Raw genomic sequence first — 21,570 nt, 5'->3', positions numbered from 1 at the left:
ATGAATGATGGTAGTGTAATACTGTACACATGCAATATATGGCACCCTGATATCTTATGGGGAAGCACTTCAATTAGATGAATGTAAGCTCTAATGACTGTGAGTAAATGGCTGGATGCGTTTTGAATTTTCTTCCTCCTCAGTGGCAGTCACATATATATGCACACAAATGTAGTTTATGCGGGTTGGATGCAGACCCATTCACTTCACGGCCCTGCAAAATTATAGAACATGTCCTATTATTCGCATTACAGACAAGGATAAGACTGTTCTATTAGAGGCTGAACGTTCTGTTCTGCAAAATGTGCAATGCACAAGGCCGATATCCATGTTTCTCATCCATTTCATTGCTGTGTCCCCCAAAGACTTTAGGTATAGCTGCTGCCACTAGGAGGCGGGCACTAGGCAAAATGTGTTAACTCCTCCCTCCAGCTATACCCCTCCTGCGGACACTGAGCTAAACAGTTCTAGCTTAGTGTTCATAGGAGGCAGACATCTGCTCTGCAGGTCTTCATTTATTTATTTTTTCTTGCACTTGGGCCCAGGGTGTAATTATTCGCCGTTATTCACCTGGCAGCACAGCGGGATGCCTCCAAACATCCCCAGTTTCTAGGACAGAAGAAAAGGTTGTGTGGAGGACCACCAAATCCTCTACCGCTTGCAAACCCCCACCCCCTACACCCCACCACCCACCCAGGTGGGAGGCTTACCTGACTCCCGATCCCTGAAGTCCAGCCTTGGTTCCAGCAAGGTCCTACTGCCTCCGAGGTTGCTCTCTTTGGTGGGGGAGCACCGGTGTCATAGGTAGAGAAGACCTGAGGCTATAGAGTGGTGGAGGGTTTGGTGGTCCTCCACACCACCTTTTCTTCTGTCCTAGACACTGAGGATGTTTGGAGGCATCCTGCTGTGCTGCCAGGCGAGTAACAGGGGATAATTCCACCCTGGGCCCAAGTGCAAGAAAAAAAGCAAGACCTGCAGAGCAGATGTCTGCCTCCTATGGACACTGAGCTAAAACTGATTAGCTCAGTGTCCGCAGGAGGGGTATAGCTGGTGGGAGTAGTTAACACATTGCTTAGTGGCAGCAGCTATACCCAAAGTCTTTGCTTTGTCCCCCAATAAAATGGATGAAAAACACTGATACCGGTCTTGTGCATTACGCATTTTGAGGAACGGATCGTTCAGGGCTCACCTCTGCGTCAGCGGACCAGATTCCTAGCGTTATCTCTGAGATCTGCTTCTCCTCCCTCCTCTTTCACCGCCGCTCTTAGAGAGCGTGTCAAACAGGAAGAGCAAAATCTCCGATGGGTTATCGACTCGGGTTACTCCCTAGATGATGATTAATCCTGTAGCCTTACTAATAAGGTAGATGCCCTCATTGTGGCAGTAAATGACACCCTGCACATCCAGATTTAGGAATCCTCTAGTAAACAAGAAGGTTTTTCTTTTTGCTGCCCCAAATGGGAGCATATGTTTTTCTCTTCTCAGCAGGACTTCGAGTCAGCTATCGAGAAGGAGTGGGCAGTCCCAGATAAGCGTTTCTCTATAACGAAGTGTCTTCCCGGCAGAGGTGGTAGAGACTTGTTCATTCCCCCCCCCCAGTTGTAGACTCCCCAGTCTCATGCCTGTCCAAGCACATCACACTTCCCCTTGCTGACGCCGCCTCTTTCAAAGACCCTAGAGATGAAAAGATGGCGTCTTTTGCTAAATTCGTCTTTGAGGCCAGTGGTTCAGTCCTGCGCCCAGTCTTTGCCACCTCATGGGTCAGCAGGGCTACCACTGACTGGGCGGATCAGCTTAGGTAGGGCCTACTTGCCGGTACTTCCTGGGAAGATTTGTTAGAGTTAGAATTCCAGATTATACAGGCTGGTGAGTATATCTGTGAGGCCTCCCTTGATGCAGCCAGGATGATGGCAAGAGCATCAGCTAGGTTAGTGGCCACAATCCTCAAAGAATTCCCTTAAAGCCCTTCCTTTCCAGGATAACCACTTGTTCGGATCCCTCCTTTAGAAGACAAACCGAGGAGACCAAGAAGGCCATCATTTAAGTCGCGACTAGCTTGGTGCCCAAGATCCAGACTGCAAAGCCTGGTTCTGGTAAGCCCACTTCGGCATTATGGGCTGCACCCACCGACCCCTTCTTTTGTCTACAGTCCTTTTGATTTGCACATGTTTCTGATTCCTGGGTTCACAAAGTAATTGACCACATAGTCCAGGGCCAGTGGTCCTGCCTAGAAGCAAGGCTGCCAATTAACATCTTGGAGCTACGAGCGATTCTTCTAGTACTCCGATACTGGAGTCTGCTGTTGATAGGCCTCCCAGTCAGGATTCAATCTGACAATGCAACTGCGGTGGCCTACCTAAATCGCCAATGGGGAACTCACAGCCAAGCCGCGATGTAAGAGACTGCAAAGATCTTCAATTGGGCGGAGAAGATGGTTTCAGCTCTGTCCACATTTCAGGAGTGGACAACTGGATAGCAGACTTCCTGAGCATGGAATGCGTAGGCCCCGGAGAATGTTCCCTCCATCTGGATGTCTGCGAGGAACTCTGCTCCAGTTGACCCGATGACATCCAGGCTGAACAACAAATTGCCACAGTTCGTAGCCTGGTACCGACGGACACCCTGGTAATTCCTTGGCATGTGTTCAATCTCCTGTACATATTCTACCTATGGCACCGGTCCTCCCGGAGGAAGCCGTCCTCCTCCAAGATATACTATTGCACTCGGGGGTCTTTTTTCATCCTATTAGTTTTTCCATCCCTCGTATTCTCACTTTTCTCCAGGAAGGCCTCGATTTGGGGTTGGCCCTCTGCTCACTCAAAGGCCAGCTATCTGCCCTTTCCATCTTATTTTAACGCCGTTGGCTTCCATCTCAGCAGTCTGTACCTTGTACCTTTTTATCTTGGGCATTACACGACTGGTAGCCCCAGCTGTCCCCCTTTGAACCCCTCCGGGAGATCCCCCTCCACCTTGTCTTTTGGAAAGTCGCTTTCCTTGTAGCCATCATGTCCTTACAGCGAGTTTCCGAGCTCGCAGCGCTCTCTGCTAGGCCCCCGTTTGTGGTTCGGCATCAGGAAGTTCGTCCTGCGACCAGTTCCTTCCATTCTGCCAAAGGTGGTCTCGTTCCATCTGAACGAGGAGATACCCCTCCCTTCCTTTTTGTCCAGCCCCAGTTCATCCCAAGGAGAAAGAACTTCACACCTTGGACGTGGTCCAGGCACTCAGTCTGCCTAGACAGAGTGGTGGCCTTTTGCAAGTCCCTGGCAGGCCTCGGCGAGGGCTGGCAGTAGCCACATCCACTGTCCTTTGCTGGATCAGGTTGTCTATCGGTGAGGCTTATCATTCCTTCAGGTGGCAGCCCATTCCACTGGTCCTGTACAAGGCTTTCCCTTTGCAAGTGTGCAGGGCAGTTACATGGTCGTCCTTGCACACTTTCACAAGTTCTATAAGGTGCATACCTTTGCATCTTCCGATGCGGCTCTTGATCACAGGGTGCTGCAAGAGGCGCGGTGAATTGACTGCACTCACGGTACTAGAGGACTGCTCTAAAACGTCCCAAGGTCTTGCTGTGTCCCACAATGACACAGACGAGAAAATTTGTTACAGTGAAATCCCTTTTTTGTCTCGTTCATTGGGGGACACAGCACCCGCCCCTCTTGCAGAGGAGGATCCAATTGGCTGTCCGTCAAGACACTGAACGATCCTCGAACCCAAATTAAGGCCCTTACTGGTGCTGACTGCAGCCCCATAACCATCAGACGGCATCTGAGACTGAGGGGCTTCAAAAACAAAAAACGTCTTCAAAGACCTCGTCTCCTTGAACGCCACAGAACTGCTCGTTTGGACTTTGCAAGAGAGCACCAAACATGGGACATTCAAAGGTGGAAGAAAGTTTTATTCTCTGAGAATTTTTTTTTACCTTGATGGTCCTGATGGTTTCCAACGTTACTGGCATGACAAGCAGATCCCACCTGAGATGTTTTCTACGCGCCACAGTGGAGGGGGCGCCATAATGGTCTGGGGTGCTTTTTCCTTCAGTGGAACAATGGAGCTTCAGGAAGTGCAGGGGCGTCAAACGGCCGCTGGCTATGTCCAGATGTTGCAGAGATCTTTCCTCATGACTGAGGACCCTCGTCTGTGTGGTAACGACTGGGTTTTACAACAGGAGAACGCTACAGTACACAATGCCCGCAGGACAAGGGACTTATTCCAGGAGAATAACATCACTCTTTTGGCCCATCCTGCGTGTTCCCCTGATCTAAATCCAATTGAGAACCTTTGGGGATGGATGGCAAGGGAAGTTTACAAAAATGGACAACAGTTCCAGACAGTAGATGGCTTTCGTGCGGCCGTCTTCACCACATGGAGAAATGTTCCCACTCACCTCATGGAAACGTTTGCATCAAGCATGCCGAAATGAATTTTGGTAGTGATAAACAATAACGGCGGAGCAACTCCTTACTGAGTTCATGTTTGGAAGTTGGATTTTTCTTTTTTTTTTTTTTTTCTTTTTTTTTGGAGCAGCTTTCTATAGGTATGCCAGGTGCAAATCCCACAATAATTCCTGGACCAGGAACTACTAGCTTACTAGCTAGAAACGATGAAAAGAGGGCAGCACTCCGGTCTTGTGATGAAAATAAGGTGGAATTTATTACACCCAAAAGCAATGCGGCATTTCAGTTCTCTTCATGGAGCCTTTGTCAAGCTAGTGAATACAGTGCTCTCAACGTATTTAAACAGGTAGATCTCATCAGTGTTAAATAATTGGTCATCAATAAATAAATACAAATATACAGTGGAAAACATGATTAAAAACAACGTTTCAATATGGTACATGTGCACAAAATGCAGTGTTATAACATAGTGTACGTGATTATAATGAATAGTTATTCCATATCCATGATTCAGTGTTACATTCATAATTACCACTAATTCATACATAAAGTGCATCTGTGCTTAATCATAAATTAATTAAAAAAGAGGACAAACCCACGTCATGAATTCTCACATGTGTAGCCAAACTTCAGCATCCCATGTCGGGTACTGCGCAGGCGCCGGCATACATCCTAGGTACGCGAGATTCCCTCACGTCCCGTGCATGCGCACCACACGACCTCACTGGATATGTCGGCTTGTGTGGTAATCAGCCACTGCGCATGACCAGAAGATCGGGATCTGATGTTTTTGTCATCCTGTGACCATAGTAACCATTATCGTGTGTGGCAAAAGGAAACAAGACTCATATGAGACCAGAGGGTGTCCATAACGGTACACACACTAAGCGTCAACTTAAGTGTATAAACCGCTTCGTGATAGGGGATCAGGGGCAAGCCATTGTCCCCGTTCCCAACCACTACATCCCCGATGTCACATGAAATAAATAAGGGGGTGGTGCAAGGTCATGAACGCTTCACACCGGTGCACACAATCCAATTAGGGTGTAAGCCCCCGTGCAGAACCGAGGACAGGGGCACCATAGTGTCACCTCTACTCCGCTCCATCATCCATCGACCAATACACATCCCCCTCGGCCAGGTTCACATAACATTGCCATACCACACAATGGAAAATTATACATCAATGTCAAATCCCCTTGTTTCCTTTTCAATTGCATATTTTTAATATAGCGACAATAGATTTAAGGAGAATTAAAAACCCCTTGCATGGTGTAACGGATCTCCTGGCACCCCGACCGGGTACCTCCGTTGATAAATGCTCCCAGTGCCTCCAGAGGACTCCAAGCATTCCGCTCGACACCGATACCACCACAGATACAGCTCTTGCAAGAGCTAGGAGTAATAGCCAGGTGAGTATACAGCGTATAGCAATCCCCATACACATGAGACGAGGCTCTATGTTGAGTGTAAAACAGGAACTCTTTATTGAGGGCTACCTGCCCGTATTTATGCAGGTCCCAATCTGGTGGACACTCCCCTAGGGGACCAGATGGAAGACTGTGACACAGGACAGATATGCAGCAATTCAGGATACACAGACACAATACATCCCCACAATGCATTATGGTTTCCTCCTGTCTGCCCTGGAGACACCCGAGGAGTAATTCAATTATCTCTCAGGACAAAGGGAAATCGCCAATACACATGTGGGGACAACAGGACAGAAATCAAAATTTAAACATACAATGTCACAACCCTTACAGTAAACACAGACATTTAACACATCCCCAGATAGCTCAAGTCTGAGTGCATATTATTAGGTGAATGGCACTCAGACTACATGAATACAATAAAATTAGCTATCTGGGTTCGCTCATAACATACAATACAATTCCACAGACAGATGGTTCTGTCACACACCTCAAAACCCCACATATCCCCATAATGTATACATCCATGGATAGCTCTGATCTGGGTGAACAACATATCCAAAAATCGCTCAGATCCGAGCAGGGGTTCCCGAATTCCATGGAAGTCACATTTGGCCGACCGCAAGCATGGCTTTCCTGCCCAAAACAATTCCACAGATTTAAGCCTGAGGCAAGAGGCTGGAGGCTGGCAAACAGGCCCCTCCAAAACCCAGTGGCGAGGTTATTTTCGCCACACATGGGTACATATTCACATGGAGGTTTCATGTCGGGCGATGTCCTCATGATCAAGACAATGATTTCCATCAAGATATCCTGAAATATAAAAAAAAAATAATATATATAGATTTGTATTTATTTATGATGACCAATTATGTAACACTGATGAGATCTACCTGTTTGACCACCTCAGGACCGCCGTACGCAGGATTGCGTCCTGGCGGCGGCCCTGTTATTCCTCCTGGACACGCCGGCGCGTCCTCTCGCGAGAGGCAAGATTTCCTGTGAACGCGTGCACACAGGAGCGCGCGTTCACAGGAACCAGAGGTAAACAAGTACATCTACAGCCTGCCAGCGGCGATCGTTTGCTGGCAGGCTGTAGATGCAATTATTATTTTTTTAACCCCAAAAAGGTATAATAGACGCTGTTTTGATAACCGCGTCTAATTTACCTGCTACCTGGTCCTCTGGTGGTCCCTTTTGCTTGGATCGACCACCAGAGGACACAGGCAGCTCTGTAAAGTAGCACCAGACACCACTACACTACCCCCCCCTGTCACTTATTAACCCCTGATCACCCCATATAGACTCCCTGATCACCCCCCTGTCATTGATCACCCCCCTGTAAGGCTCCATTCAGACGTCCGTATGTGTTTTGTGGATCCGCAAAACACGGACACTGCGGATCCGCAAAACACATACGGACGTCTGATTGGAGCCTTACAGGGGGGTGATCAATGACAGGGGGGTGATCACCCCATATAGACTCCCTTATCACCCCCCTGTCATTGATCACCCCTCTGTAAGGCTCCATTCAGACGTCCGTATGTGTTTTACGGATCCGCAAAACACGGACACCGGCAATGTGCTTTCCGCATTTTGTGGATCCGCACATTGCCAGAACTATATAGAAAAGGACATGTTATATAGGACATGTTCTATAGGCTCTACAAAAAACGCAGTGTTCGCCCGATCAGGCCTGTTCTTGTGCGCACACTTGCGTTCAGTCCGCCCCACCGCAGTGACAGAATAAAAAATTTTTATGATCACTGCAAAAACACCGTAAAATCGCTGCGGCACTATAAAAAGATCACTTTTGAGGGGCATGGCGAGTTCATAGAAGATTTTTTATTTTTTTTTGTCGTAAGTTAGCGGAAATTTTTTTAAATTTTTTTTATTTTTTTATTTTTTTATTTTCTTACAAAGTCTCATATTCCACTAACTTGTGACAAAAAATAAAATCTCACATGAACTCACCATACCCCTCACGGAATCCAAATGTGTAAAAAGTTTTAGACATTTATATTCCAGACTTCTTCTCACGCTTTAGGGCCCCTAAAATGCCAGGGCAGTATAAATACCCCACATGTGACCCCATTTTGGAAAGAAGACACCCCAAGGTATTTCGTGAGGGGCATGGCGAGTTCATGTAAAATTTTATTTTTTGTCACAAGTTAGTGGAATATGAGACTTTGTAAGAGAAAAAAAATAAATAAAAAAATCTATTTCCGCTAACTTGTGCCCAAAAAATAATATTCTAGGAACTCGCCATGCCCCTCACCTTGGGGTGTCTTCTTTCCAAAATGGGGTCACTTGTGGGGTATTTATACTGCCCTGGCATTTTAGGGGACCTAAAGCGTGAGAAATAGTTTGGAATCCAAATGCGTAAAAAATGCCCTGTGAAATTGTAAAGATTCTCATTGGAATTTGGGCCCCTTTGCGCACCTAGGCTGCAAAAAAGTGTCACACATGTGGTATCGCCGTACTCAGGAGAAGTAGGGCAATGTGTTTTGGTGTGTCTTTTTACATATACCCATGCTGGGTGAGAGAAATATCTCTCTAAAATGACAACTTTGTATAAAAAAAATGGGAAAAGTTGGCTTTCTCGTACTTTTATCCATTGCGGGACACAGACCATGGGTATAGCTTAGAGGTATTAGTAGGAGGGACACTATGCAAATACAAAAGAGCTCCTCCTCCTCGGGCTACACCCCCCGACTCCACCAGGAGGAACTCAGTCTTTGCTTAGTGTCTGGTGAAGGAGGTTGACACGCTACACTATCTCTACTCCGGTTTGTTATTTTCTTTCTAGATCGGGACACAGGTCGGCATGGCGCCTTCCTGGTCCCCCGTGGAGTGCCCGCCGCCGTCTGTGGGACGTTGCCAGGCTGCCTCCATTATCCCCCAAGAAGATAAGTGGATCCGGGCTCGACCTGTTAGCTCCGGCATCCCACCAGCTCCTGGGTCACCTGCTGCCACCCTCCACCAGAGCACTGCACTCCTGGGAAAGGAGTCAGAAGTCTGAAGAGGTGCATCCCTGCTGGTCCTGGAGTCGAGGGAGAAGATCTGCAGGAGCAGATAAGTATGAAGCTGCATCCTCTGTGTCCCCCCCCCCCCCCCCCTTCCTCTCTGCACTAAAGACCTATGGGCCTCCTGGGTGAAGGGGATCTGGGTGTCATTGCTTGTTCTGTCTGGGGCGCAAGGGTCTGGAGGCACTTACCTGGGCAGGCGTCTCTTGACGCTCCTGCCCCTTACGGCTTTCTTTGGCAGCATATCATTTTCTATGAAGCGGCTAATCTCTGCAGGCAGCGCACTTCCCCCTCCGGTCTCCGCTCTCTCTGGGCCTTACACCCCCTTGATGGGGATGCCATATCTTTGTTACTCCCCCTCCTCGCCGGGGGCCATTTTATTCATCTTCTTTAAACAGAGAGCGGAGCGCGCCCCTGTTTTCGCGCTCCTATGATGCGGCCGGGGGTGGAGCCTAATCGCGACCGGGGCGGAGCCTAATCGGCGCTTCGGCTCATTTCTGCTGCTGCGGCCGGGGGCGGAGCCAAATAGGCACACTCGGGCTCCTTCCTGCTGCTACTGAGAGGCTTCTCTCACTGAACGGCTGCTCCCCCGCTCCTCTCTGGGTTTGTGCTTGCGCTGTTACCTGAGCGGTAGGACTTTTTCATCACTTTTTGTGAGGGACCATCATGCCTAAGCCTAAGTCCGTTAAGACCTCTTCTGAGACCCCAATAGGGTCCTGTATGGAGTGTCTGCTCCCACTTTTGGTCACTGGTACCTGTGCCTCCTGCCCTGCTCCTGGACAGAATCACCCTTCTCCCCCTTCTCTTGCCCAGTCCAGTTTTCCCCCCGGTCACTGCGGAGTCTGCGGCTCCCGCTTGGGCATCTGCCATGTCCTGCGCGGCCGCTGATTTGGCCCTGTTCGCCAAGGCAGCCATGTCTTTTATGGAATGTATGTCCGTTTCCAATCCTGCGGCGCCAACCACTTCGTCCCCTCACAGTGGTTCCCGCAGAGGACGCCTGACTACTAATAGGCAGTGTGAGCGACAGCATCCCTCCTAGGATGACTCCGCTTCTCCCCCTCGGCTAGAAGCTTGCTCAGACTCCTCTCCCTCCCCCTAGGGAGCGCAGGTCTGAAGGGGAATTGTCCGGCTCGGACAAGGTCACGGAGAGGAACCTTCCGCCAAAGCTCTCCACCATGGTGGCTGATCTAGTAGTGGCTGTCCGTGACACCTTTAATCTCCAAGGGGATTCTCCTCTTTCCACTAGGAGAGAGTTCGCCCTTTTTCCTCCCAAAAAACCGGAGGCTGCTGTATTTCCGGTCCATGAGGACGGCTCGGACGAGCCATGTCCTTTTTGGATTATAGGGCATTTGCAAATCCTGTGACGCCAACCACCTCTCGGTGGTTTTTTCCACAGAAGACTCCCGACTACTAACAGGGAGCGTGAGCGGCAGTATCCCTCCTCGGATGACTCAGTCTCTGCCCCCCTCCCCCTCGCCTAGAGGCGCGTTCGGACGACTCTCCCCTCCCCCTTAGGGAGCGCAAGTCTGAAGGGGAATTGTCCGGCTCTGACCAGGTCATGAAGCGGGACGCCTCGCCTAAGCTCTCCACTATGTGGCTGTCTTAGTGGCGACTGTCCGAGACACCTTTATTCTCCAGGGAGATTCTCCTCCTTCCACGGGTCAGGAGTTCCCCCCCCCCTTTTTTCTGTCCAGGAAGCGGAGACTACCGTGTTCCCTGTCCATGAGGGATTTTTCGCGGTCATAGCCAGGGCCTGGAGCCGTCCTAATAAGGTTCTTGATCACCAAGCGCATGAATACACTTTCTCCTTTCCCTGCTGACGGCAAGGAGAGGTGTCTCCTCCCCCTAAGGTGGATCCCCCGGTGGCCGGACTAGCCAGTTATACGGCCCTCCCTGTCTTAGACAGTTCCTCTTTGCAGGACGCTGTAGACAGGCGCATAGACTCTCCTTCCAGGTCCGTTTTTCACTGGCAGGCGCGTCCCTGCGACCTACCTTTGACTCAGCAGGGGTGGCCAGTGCTCTCTCGGTGTGGTACAGCGCCACCACCAAGAACTAGCGGAACTGGATGTGTCTACTGACACACTGGATTTGGTTCTCCAGATGTCTCGGGTTTCTAAGCTTCTTTGCGAAGCTTCTGGGGCATTGTTTCCCTCTTTGTCCGCAGGTTAGCCATCTCTGTCATTCAGTGCAGAGAGGTCTGATTAAAGGTGTGGGTCGTCGACGCATCCACCAAGCGTTCCCTCGCTAATCTCCCACTTGGGGTTTTCATACCTTATGGGGATCAGCTAGACGAGTTCATCAATGCATGCCTTTTCTCGTCTGGTAGGCCGTCGCCTGCTTCCTTCGCTGGAGGTATCAGGTCGTCCACAATAAGGCCCTCCTTCAAACTAGCCTTCCTGGCGCTAGGGGGCCCAGTCAGCCCGTCCTGCTGCTACTAAGCCTATCTGCATGTCCCGATCGCGGAATCTCACCAACGATTCCTGCGCTTCGCCATTGGGGGTCGACATTGTCAGTTTGTCGCCCTTCCTTCGGATTAGCAACCACCCCTCGGGTCCTTACCAAGGTTCTGAACCGCTCATGGCACTTATTCGTACCAGGGACATTCCTTTGCTAAGGCAAGCTGGTAGCTCAGTGGTAATGCTGTTGCCCCATGTCCAGGCTTTCTGAGTTCAAAGCCCCTTTCAGCCTCAAAAAAAAATGAAATAAAAAAAATAAATTTTTTTTTTTACATTTCCAACCTCTGGGAGCCAGCCCTATCGGGACGATATCCTGATAAAAGCCCCCTCTCTACCGCAACCCGAGGACAGCGTCCGGATCACTGTTCAGACTCTGGAACAGTTTGGTTGGCTGATGAATCTCCCAAACTCCTGCCTCTTCCCGTCCCAGAAGCTCTCCTTCCTGGGGATGAATTTGGACACCTCGGCCGCCAGAATATTTCTGCCAGCCTTCAAGTCCTCCCAGATCCGGGGGCAGTGTCGCATATGTTGCGCTCCCCGTGCCTCTCCATACGGGAATGCATACGGGTCCTGGGTCTTTCGAGGCCGTTCCAGATGCCCAGTTTTCACACTCCCTGTGGCAACAGGAGATCCTTTCCCTCTGGGACGATACCTCTCGGGGTCTGGACGATAGCATCTGCTTGTCTGAGCGGGTTCAGGCAGCTCTCCCTTGGTGGCTGTTCCCGATGAACTGAGGTCTGGGAGATCTTTTCTCCCATTCTCCTGGACGATCATCACCACCGATGCCAGCCTCCTGGGTTGGGGCGGCGTTCTTCAGTCTCGCACGGTTCAGGGGGTTTGGTCGGCGGCGGAATCTCGCCTTCCGATCAACATTCTGGAGCTGAGAGTGATTTTTTTCCACTCCCTCTCCCATTGGACTTCTCTCCTTGCGGGCCTCCCGATGAGGATCCAGTCGGACAGTGCCACAACTGTGGTCTACATCAGCTATCAGGGCGGGATCCGCAGCCGGATGGTGGTGCAGGAGGTGACGAGAATTCTGACGTGGGCGGAGTTGCACGTTCCGGTGTCGTCAGCAATTTACATTCCAGGAGGGGGCAACTGGACAGCGGACTGAATCCAGATGTATTCGAAGGAATCTGCCACAGATGGAGCCGTCCGGATGTGGACTTGATGGCGTCTAGGCTCAACATCAAGCTCCCGGTGTTCCTGACTCGCTCCCGGGATCCGAAGGCGTACGGGGTGGACGCGCTGGTGTCTCCATGGCAGGACTTCAGTCTCCTCTATGTCTTCCCTCCGCTCTTTCTACTACATACGCAAGATCGGGGCGGAAAGGATTCCGACCGTTCTCATCGCCCCACAGTGGCCTCGCTGAGCGTGGTTCTCAGAGGTGGCTCGAATGTGGCGGAAGCCCCATGGCCTCTTCCCGACAGAAGGGATCTACTGTCTCAGGGCCCGCTCTTCCACCGGAATTTACGGCCTCTTCGTTTAGCGGCGTGGCTGTTGGACCCACTATCCTGATGTAGAGGGGGTTCTCGGATTCAGTGATTAGAACCACGATCAGTGCGAGGAAGCCGGCTTCCTCCAGGATTTACTATTGTACCTGGAAGGCCTTCCTGACTTTTTGGGAGACCTCGGGGTTCCCTCCCCTTCGTTTTTCTATCCCGGTGGTGCTGTCGTTTTTCTTCAGTCCGGGCTTGAGATGGGACTGTCGTTGAGTTCCCTGAAAGGTCAGGTTTCGGAGCTGGCCGTCTTCTTTCAGAATTCCTTTGCTCTTATGGGTCCTGTGAAGACCTTTCTTCAGGGGATGGCACTTTCGATTCCCCCGTATGTTCCCCCCCTTGCCTCCTTGGTATTTTATTTTGATCCTGCGTGCTCTGCAGATGGCCCCCCTTCGAGCCTCTGAGAGAGGCCTTCCTGACTTTTCTCACCTGGAAGGTGGTCTTTCTTGTGGTCATAACTTCCATCAGACAGGTGTCGGAGCTGACTGCTCTTCCGGCCAGGAGCCTTTTTTCTGGTTTTTCTCCAGGACGAGGTTGTGCTCCGTCCGGTTCCCTTCCTTTTGCCCAAGGTGGTCTCTTCCTTCCACCTTAACGGGGATCTTGTTCTGCCCTCCTTTTGCCCTTCCCCGGCGAACCACATGGAACGCGCTCTACCTTCCCTGGATGTCATACGGGCCCTGAAGGGTATCTCGTGGCTTCCGCTTCCGTCCGCCGTTCGGATTCCCTCCTTGTGATTCCTGAGAAACTTCGTGGGGTCTGGCGGTCTCCAAGGTCTCTGTGGCGCGATGGATCCGCTCGGCTATTTCCGCGGCTTATCGCGCTCGTGGTAGGTTTCCCTCGGCTCGGATTTCCGCTCACTCCGCTAGGGCGGTGGGGGCTTCCTGGGCAAGGCGCAATCGTACCTCTGCCTCTCAGCTGTGTAAGGCGGCCACCTGGTCGTCCTTACATGCCTTTACGAAGTTCTATCAGTCGTATTCACTGGCTTCGGCTGATGCTGTCTTTGGCCGCAGGGTTTTGCAGGCTGTGGTTCCTGTGTGACCGTTGGACGTTCCTCCTGGCGGTGCTGTGATTTTTTTTTTTCCCACCCCATGGACTGCTTTAGGACGTCCAATGGTCTGTGTTCCCCAATGGATAAAAGTACGAGAAAAGGATATTTTTTGTGAAACTCACCTGTAAAATCTTTTTCTCGACTTTTCCATTGGGGGACACAGCTCCCACCCATTCTGCCGGTTCCAGGAGGGGTCTTCAGTTCAGTTTCTGTTTATGGTTCGACCTTATGGCTTGGTCCGATGGTTCCATGATTTTTCTTGCTCCTTCTCCTACTGCTTGTGCAACGCCTGAGTTCCTCCTGGTGGAGTCGGGGGGGGGGTATAGCCTGAGGAGGAGGAGGAGCTCTTTTGTATTTGCATAGTGTCCCTCCTACTAATACCTCTAAGCTATACCCATGGTCTGTGTCCCCCAATGGAAAAGTCGAGAAAAAGATTTTACAGGTGAGTTTCACAAAAAATCTCCTTTTTAGAGAGATATTTCTCTCACCCAGCATGGGTATATGTAAAAATACACCCTAAAACACATTGCCCTACTTCTTCTGAGTACGGCGATACCACATGTGTGACACTTTTTTGCAGCCTAGGTCCCCAAAGGGGCCCAAATTCTAAAGAGCACCTTTAGGATTTCACAGGGCATTTTTTAGGCATTTGGATTCCAGACTTCTCACGCTTTAGGTCCCCTAAAATGCCAGGGCAGTATAAATACCCCACAAGTGACCCCATTTTGGAAAGAAGACACCCCAAGGTATTTCGTGATGGGCATAGTGAGTTCATGGAAGTTTTTATTTTTTGTCACAAGTTAGTGGAATATGAGACTTTGTAAGAAAAAAAAAAAAAAAAAAATCATCAATTTTCGCTAACTTGTGACAAAAAATAAACTTCTATGAACTCACTATGCCCATCAGCAAATACCTTAGTGTGTCTACTTTCTGAAATGGGGTCATTTGTGGGGTGTTTTTACTGTCTGGGCATTGTAGAACCTCAGGAAACATGACAAGTGCTCAGAAAGTCAGAGCTGCTTCAAAATGCGGAAATTCACATTTTTGTACCATAGTTTGTAAACGCTATAACATTTGCGCAAACCAATAAATATACACTTATTGCATTTTTTTTTTATCAAAGACATGTAGAACAATACATTTTGAGAAAAATTTATATATAAATGTAATTTTATTTGAAAAATTTTACAACTGAAAGTGAAAATTTTTCATTTTTTTGCAAAAAATTCGGTAAATTTCGATTAATAACAAAAAAAGTTAAAATGTCAGCAGCAATGAAATACCACCAAATGAAAGCTCTATTAGTGAGAAGAAAAGGAGGTAAAATTAATTTGGGTGTTGCATGACCGAGCAATAAACCGTGAAAGTAGTGTAGTGCAGAATTGTAAAAAGTGGTCTGGTCATTAAGGGTGTTTAAGCTATGGGAGCTGAGGTGGTTAAATACATTGAGAGCACTCTATTCACTAGCTTGACAAAGGCTCCATTGAGAGAGCTGAAATGCCGCATTGCTTTTGGGTGTAATAAATTCCACCTTATTTTCATCACAAGACCGGAGTGCTGCCCTCTTTTCATCGTGATAGATATAGATATATATATATATATATATATATATATATATATATATATATATATATATAATATTCTGGACTCAATTGCATATTGAAAAGAGGTTATTGCCTTTTAATAGCCTTCTTAATTATTAATTATGACCCACTACTGTCTAAGTAGCAATAGTGATCTAATATTTAATGGAGACAGATCATTTGAAAATAAAACATAACACAAGTGAGAATAAAAGACTGGATTGGAGGGGAGGGCATTATATTTCCCTTTTGTCATGAGTGTAATCTTCAAAAATACCATATTTTTCGCTCCATAAGACGCACTTTTTCCCCCCAAAGTGGGTGATAAATGCCCCTGCGTCTTATGGGGCGAATACTAATGAGCTCTTCCATTATGGAAGCGCTCATTAGTACTGGAGGACCAGGAAGCGGTGAAGGCTCTGTACTTACTGGTTGTCGGCTGTGAAGGCTGCGCACAGCATGAGGGTGCTTTGTGACCTCACGCTGTGCACGCCAGTTCACAGCACAGCCGACAGCAGGAGGAAGAGGATCGCGATGTGAGGAGTGGCGTCATCCATGAGCAGGAGAGATAAGTGGTTTTTTTTGTTTTTGTTTTTTGTGATCTGAGGCTGAATTATGGCTGAGGGCTGCGTGCATATGACTGGGGGCTGATCACATATGGCTGGTGGCTGATATGAGGCATGGGGTTCTCATCTGAGGTATGATTGGGGTCGTCTTTATATTGGGCTCTGATCTGAGGTCTGATTGGGGGTCATTCACATTGGGCTCTGATCTGAGATCTTATTAACATTGGGGATCTGATTGGGGCTGTGAGCTGAGATCTGATTTACATTGGGGTCTGATTGCTGATCTGAGGTCTAATGAAATATTTTTTACCTTATTGTCCTCCTCTAAAACTTAGGTGCGTCTTATAGGACAAAAAAATACGGTATGTGGGTTTGGAACACTGGCCCCTAACGATTTGAATGCAGAGCTGGAAGTTTGGGTTTTTCTGTAGTTGGGGCTCATGACTCACTTCACGTTAGGAGCCAGACTGTTTTACCATCGATGTGCTCTGGGTGTGCCCCTCTATGTCCTCTGTTCTTCAACTTTATAATAGTGTCCAACTTTGTAATAGTGGCATACAGTTGCCGTTATTTAATGTCTTTTATATTCTCATTTGTGTTGTGGTGTTCCATTATGTTCTTCTCTAGGTTATACTTTTCAACTTTACTGGTCTGTATCTATTGAATATTGGATCACTATTGTTATTTAGACAGTAGTGAGTCATCATATTTTAAATATATAGGAAAGCTGTTGAATAGAGAACACCTTTTTAAAATTGTATCCAAGTTAAATATGCAATCCAGTTCGTATCCTTTTAGATATTTATCCTCCTGGGCTTCATATAAAGGGGAAACCTAAATAATTTTTAGTTATATATGTGATTGCCACTGAGGAGCAAGCAAGCTGGCTCCGAAATGTGTTCATCAGAATAATAATAATAGACTTAACATTCATCAAATAAGAGTCCTTCCCCATGAGATATAAGCGTTGCATATATTGATGCCCGCATATGTCAGGAAAAACTAACCAACCATCTTGGGTAACTCACGGCAGGGGTTTAGTCAGTCCACAGACAGTGCCCTGTGACTGCACTTTAAGAAGGAATGCGACTTGTTAACCAGTACGCTTTAAGTCTTTTTGCGTACACACATAGCATTGTAATTTGTAGATTTCATTTTACAGTGTTAAATTCTCAATGTCAGCATGTTTTTTTCTTTTTAACATTCAAGATGCAGCTCAAAGTAAAGGGGACTCCAAATTGCAGCGTAAAAATCCATGACAACTGATCAGTTGATCTAAGTGGACAAGTAAATTAAAAATTATTCTTCTGGTTGGCTTGGACAGTCTCATCAGAAAGTGCTTTGCCGTCAGAAAAAGCTGCCGTGTGCTGTCTGTTTACATTAATCCTAAGCACTGTGGAGAGCAGAAGAATACTTGATCAAAGCAGGAGGAAGAAGGCAGCAGGAAACTGTCCATGAGCATGGTGCTATCAAGCCACAAAGGATTTCTTCTAGGGCGAGTGATAGATGGGGGACAATGCTTCCCTCCGTAACCTTAAATAATCACTGGGCTAAATGATTGTTTTATATTTATTTTTCTTGCAGGTATCATAGAGCATAAACCACATGAAGTGGCTATGTTTGCATTCCATTCTATATTAATGAAATTGCAGAATAAGGTTGCTGGAGAAACATAGTTACAAATAAAATGCAGAACACACCTTTCGCCCCCTGTCAAGAAACTTAAATTTGTGGATTTTCACAAATCTTTATTTAATTCAAGTGGGACTTTATTTTCGATTTTCAAATGGTTTATAAGCATAATTAATTAATTGCCTTATTTTTTATTTAACAGTTAAAACTTTTAAAATTCATGTAGGATTAAAGTTTTAAAAAATTTCTTGCACAAAGGTTCGAAATGATAGTCTTGGGAAGTTTAAATTTTGCTATTTTTTTTATTTTATTTTTTATTTTTATAGTAGATAACTTTTGTGGTAGGGAGCATTTAAAAGAAATCATGTGTAACAGTAAACTTTCCATTGAATTTCCTAGAACTTCATCAGGCTTTCATCAAGAAATACTAAAAGCATTTATAAGGTGGTGCAGGTGGCATTTCAATATAAAAAGTATTACGTGAACAAAAATTTTTTTAATATGCTGTTTCCACCAGTGTTTAATACTTTAAGATATTTTCCATTTTCTTTCTGAATGTTTATAACAATTGATGATATTGCACACTCTTAAAAGTTTAAAAAATGGTATCCTGTAAAGTCTGTTGAGATCAGTTCTGTTAATTCTTAACTCAGAATTTTTATTGTGCATCATTGTTTTCAGGTTTTGCCTTCTGAAGTGAAGTTTGTGTGCATTTTTGCACCTAGTCTGTAACCTTATTATCCAATGTTGGAGAGATGCAGTGATGCGCTGGGCCCAGGCTCCTGTTCAACACCAGCAAGTATTCTGCTTCGGTCTATTATTAATTAATAAGACCTGTGCGCAATACTTGCAGGGCTTCATACTGTTATCTTAGCAGCCATATCCACATCTCCATGATCGATCTAACATTTGGGTGGGAGAGTAAATATGGAAGAACACTTTAAATGGAATTATAGGATTTTGATCTTGATGGCCTGTCTTCACGATAGGTCATCAATATCAGATCAGTGGAGGTCTGACAGACTGCATGCTTGCCTATTGGTTGTTTTGTTGTAGCTCCATAAATACAAAGTAGGTATAGGAGCTACATAACTCTGTCCATCATGTAGTGGACATAGCTAGTAACTGCACCAGTGCTCCCATTGAGCACTACACTACACAATAGACAGGCCTGTGTAGTTCAGCAGAATCTTGCAGATCTGATATTGATGGCCTATCCTGAGGATAGGCCATCAATATAAAAATCCTGGGCAACCCCACAAAGAGTTCTCAGAGATGGCTCTAATATGGTTTCCTATCAAATTCAACTTTTTGGTGCCAAGCGTGTCATTGTATCCTGTCACCACATGTTTAGCATGAGAAATGTTTCCCTGATTTGTTCTCATGGGTAATAATCAAATTTTTACCACTGAATAAACATAGCATTATTACTGCTATCTATATCTGGCCTGAGGCTGGTCTCAAGCATCAACATAGCTGGATTTTGTGGTCTTCATTACAATTGCAAAGTTCAGTTCAGTTAAACTACATGACATTGGACTGCTGTTCACAAGGGCATACTACGACTAAAACACATTGGCCACTGTGAGTTATCTGAGCCGAGGAACAAAGCCTGGTTCAGATGAACTGCAAGAGATTTGGGTTTTACAATTGTAATGTGGCTGCTAAAATGTGCCTGTTTAAGCTGTGTGAAAGTGGCTCTACTGATCATTTCGACTTCAATACAAACATTATATGGCATTTGTTGGTACAATATGTAAAAGTGCTGCAGTAGTGGAGATTACTTTTAAACATTTCAGGCTTTTCAGGGAACAGAAAGCATTCTGACATTCTTTAAAGGGGTATAGCTGAGCACTGAACTCTATTTGAGGAACTGTCGTAAAGATGAATGGAGCAGCAGTGCAGATAATGTGGAATACCTGTTTAATTCTCTTACACCGAAGAATTCATTTACATAGTTAATACCGTTGAAAAAAGACATAAGTCCATCAAGTTCAACCAAGGGATAGGTGGGGAGCAAATATTGAAAAGGGACATTACAAGGGCAAAAATAATAAAAGTTTATTTGTGCTACAGGGATGGGGGTGAATGCCTACATTAATCATGAGACATAGTGACAGATCCGTCTAACCAGCTAATACCACCAAATTGTAGTTGATCAGGATCCAGCCAGACCAGGGTGAATGGAGGATCACTGTGTTGTAGTTAGCAGACAGACGGACTAATATGTTAAAATTTGTGTATATAAATCCGCCGCATAGAAACCAATAGTAGTCCACTGAGATTTATTGGAAATATCACTCAGTGGTAACCTATGCTGACGGACTAGAGGCAAAGTGGTATGGTCCCTAAGTTGGTTCCATCAGGACCCTACCACATACAGCGCACATCTGCCACTAACCAGGGACGGTGGTATCGCTGGGCAGTGAGGGATAGTATGAGGAGTAGTTATGTGTGATAACGTATCTCCGAATAACTATCTCCGATGTGGAAGTCTATCATCACAGGTGAGAGGCTGTTGCTGCCACGGTACATGCAGCAAACAGCCTACCCGTGCAAACTGAACTACGGCTCGGAGCTGTTGCCGTCGGGGTATATGCAGCAAACAACCCGCCCGTATGTGTAGAACTACGGCTCAACGCGTTTCCATGCACTTCATCAGTGCATTTCTTCAGGAGCCAGCGTATCTATAACACATTCGCCTGCCTGAGCCGATACCCTAGTGTGGGAAACGGCAAATCATATAAGGCTAATTATAGAGTACCCCCGAGTCCTGGTATAGATCTCGGTGCACTGTTTTTAACAAACAAAGTCCCGGCATTGTGATGGCCGCGAGGCGGCCACTCCAACACCGTGATTTAAAGGGGCAGTACCCCGCCCCCTGGGTGGGGACACGAATCCCAGGGATAGGTGGGGACACGAATCCCAGAAGGAAGGGAGACTCAGATTCAGAGACACATTTTCATAAGCATTAATGTAATTCACTTTTAAGAATTCATCTAAACCCTTTTTGAAACTGTCCACTGTTCCTGCTGTGACCACGTGCTGAGGTAGACTATTCCACAGATTCACAGATCTTACAGTAAAGAAGCTTTGACTCTTCTGGAGACTAAACTTTTTTTTTTCTCCACTCGGAGGCAGTGTCCCCCCCTTTTGAGGGCATCGACATGGAATAGTTTTTCACTGTATTTTTTGTATGGCCCATTTATATATTTGTATAGGTTAATCATGTCCCCCCCCTTAGACGTCTCTTCTGAAGACTAAATAAATTGAATTATTTTAATGTTTCCTCATAACTAAGACCCTCCATGCCCCTTATCGGTTTAGTTGCTCTCCTCTGTACTTTTTCCAGCTGCAGAGTGTCCTTTCTATGTACTGGTGCACAGAACTGAACTGCATGTTCCAGATGAGACCGCACCAACGCTTTGTAAAGTGGCAGTATTATATTCCTGCCCTTGTGTCCATGCCTCGTTTAATGTCCTGGTAGCCTTAGAAGCAGCTGATTGACATTATATGCTGTTATTTAATCTAACATCTATAAGGACTCCCAAATCCTTCTCTATAAGTGACTCCCTGTGTTACATCCCCTAGGACAGTGATGGTGAACCTTTTAGAGACAGAGTGCCCAAAACTGCAACCAAATACCCACTTATTTATCGCAAAGTGCCAACACGGCAATTTAACCTAAATACCAATATAATATATCTTTCATGTCCGTTAATCATTTATCTATAATAGATTAATAGCCTACATTTAATGCGCTGCCTGTGCTGTTTATAGTGTGTCCTGCGAATGATGAATGGCAGGAAAAGTCTAAAGCATATTGCTATGCCATAGACTTTTTCCAGGGCGTGGGTGCCTACATAGAGGGCTCTGAGTGCCGCCTCTGGCACCCGAGCCATAGGTTTGCCATAACTGCCCTAGGACATATGA

At 46.8% G+C, this 21,570-nt stretch overlaps 1 protein-coding gene across 2 annotated transcripts in view; it reads left to right on the top strand.

The window, feature by feature from the left end:
• The window catches only part of UBN2 (ubinuclein 2), a 140,805-nt gene extending 122,536 nt beyond the window's left edge, over nucleotides 1–18,269 (top strand). For both annotated transcript variants that reach the window (XM_040406645.1, XM_040406644.1), the window contains one exon: nucleotides 17,215–18,269. In XM_040406645.1, the coding sequence (XP_040262579.1) occupies nucleotides 17,215–17,264 (50 nt within the window). In that variant the 3' untranslated portion in view covers nucleotides 17,265–18,269. The remainder of the gene's footprint in view (nucleotides 1–17,214) is intronic.
• Nucleotides 18,270–21,570: the final 3,301 nt, after the last annotated feature.

The sequence above is a fragment of the Bufo bufo genome, chromosome 9 (assembly GCF_905171765.1).
Source record: "Bufo bufo chromosome 9, aBufBuf1.1, whole genome shotgun sequence".
Lineage (NCBI taxonomy): Eukaryota > Metazoa > Chordata > Amphibia > Anura > Bufonidae > Bufo > Bufo bufo.
The sequence above is the reverse complement of the archived record's forward strand: the minus strand, read 5'-3'. Positions and strand labels throughout refer to the sequence as shown.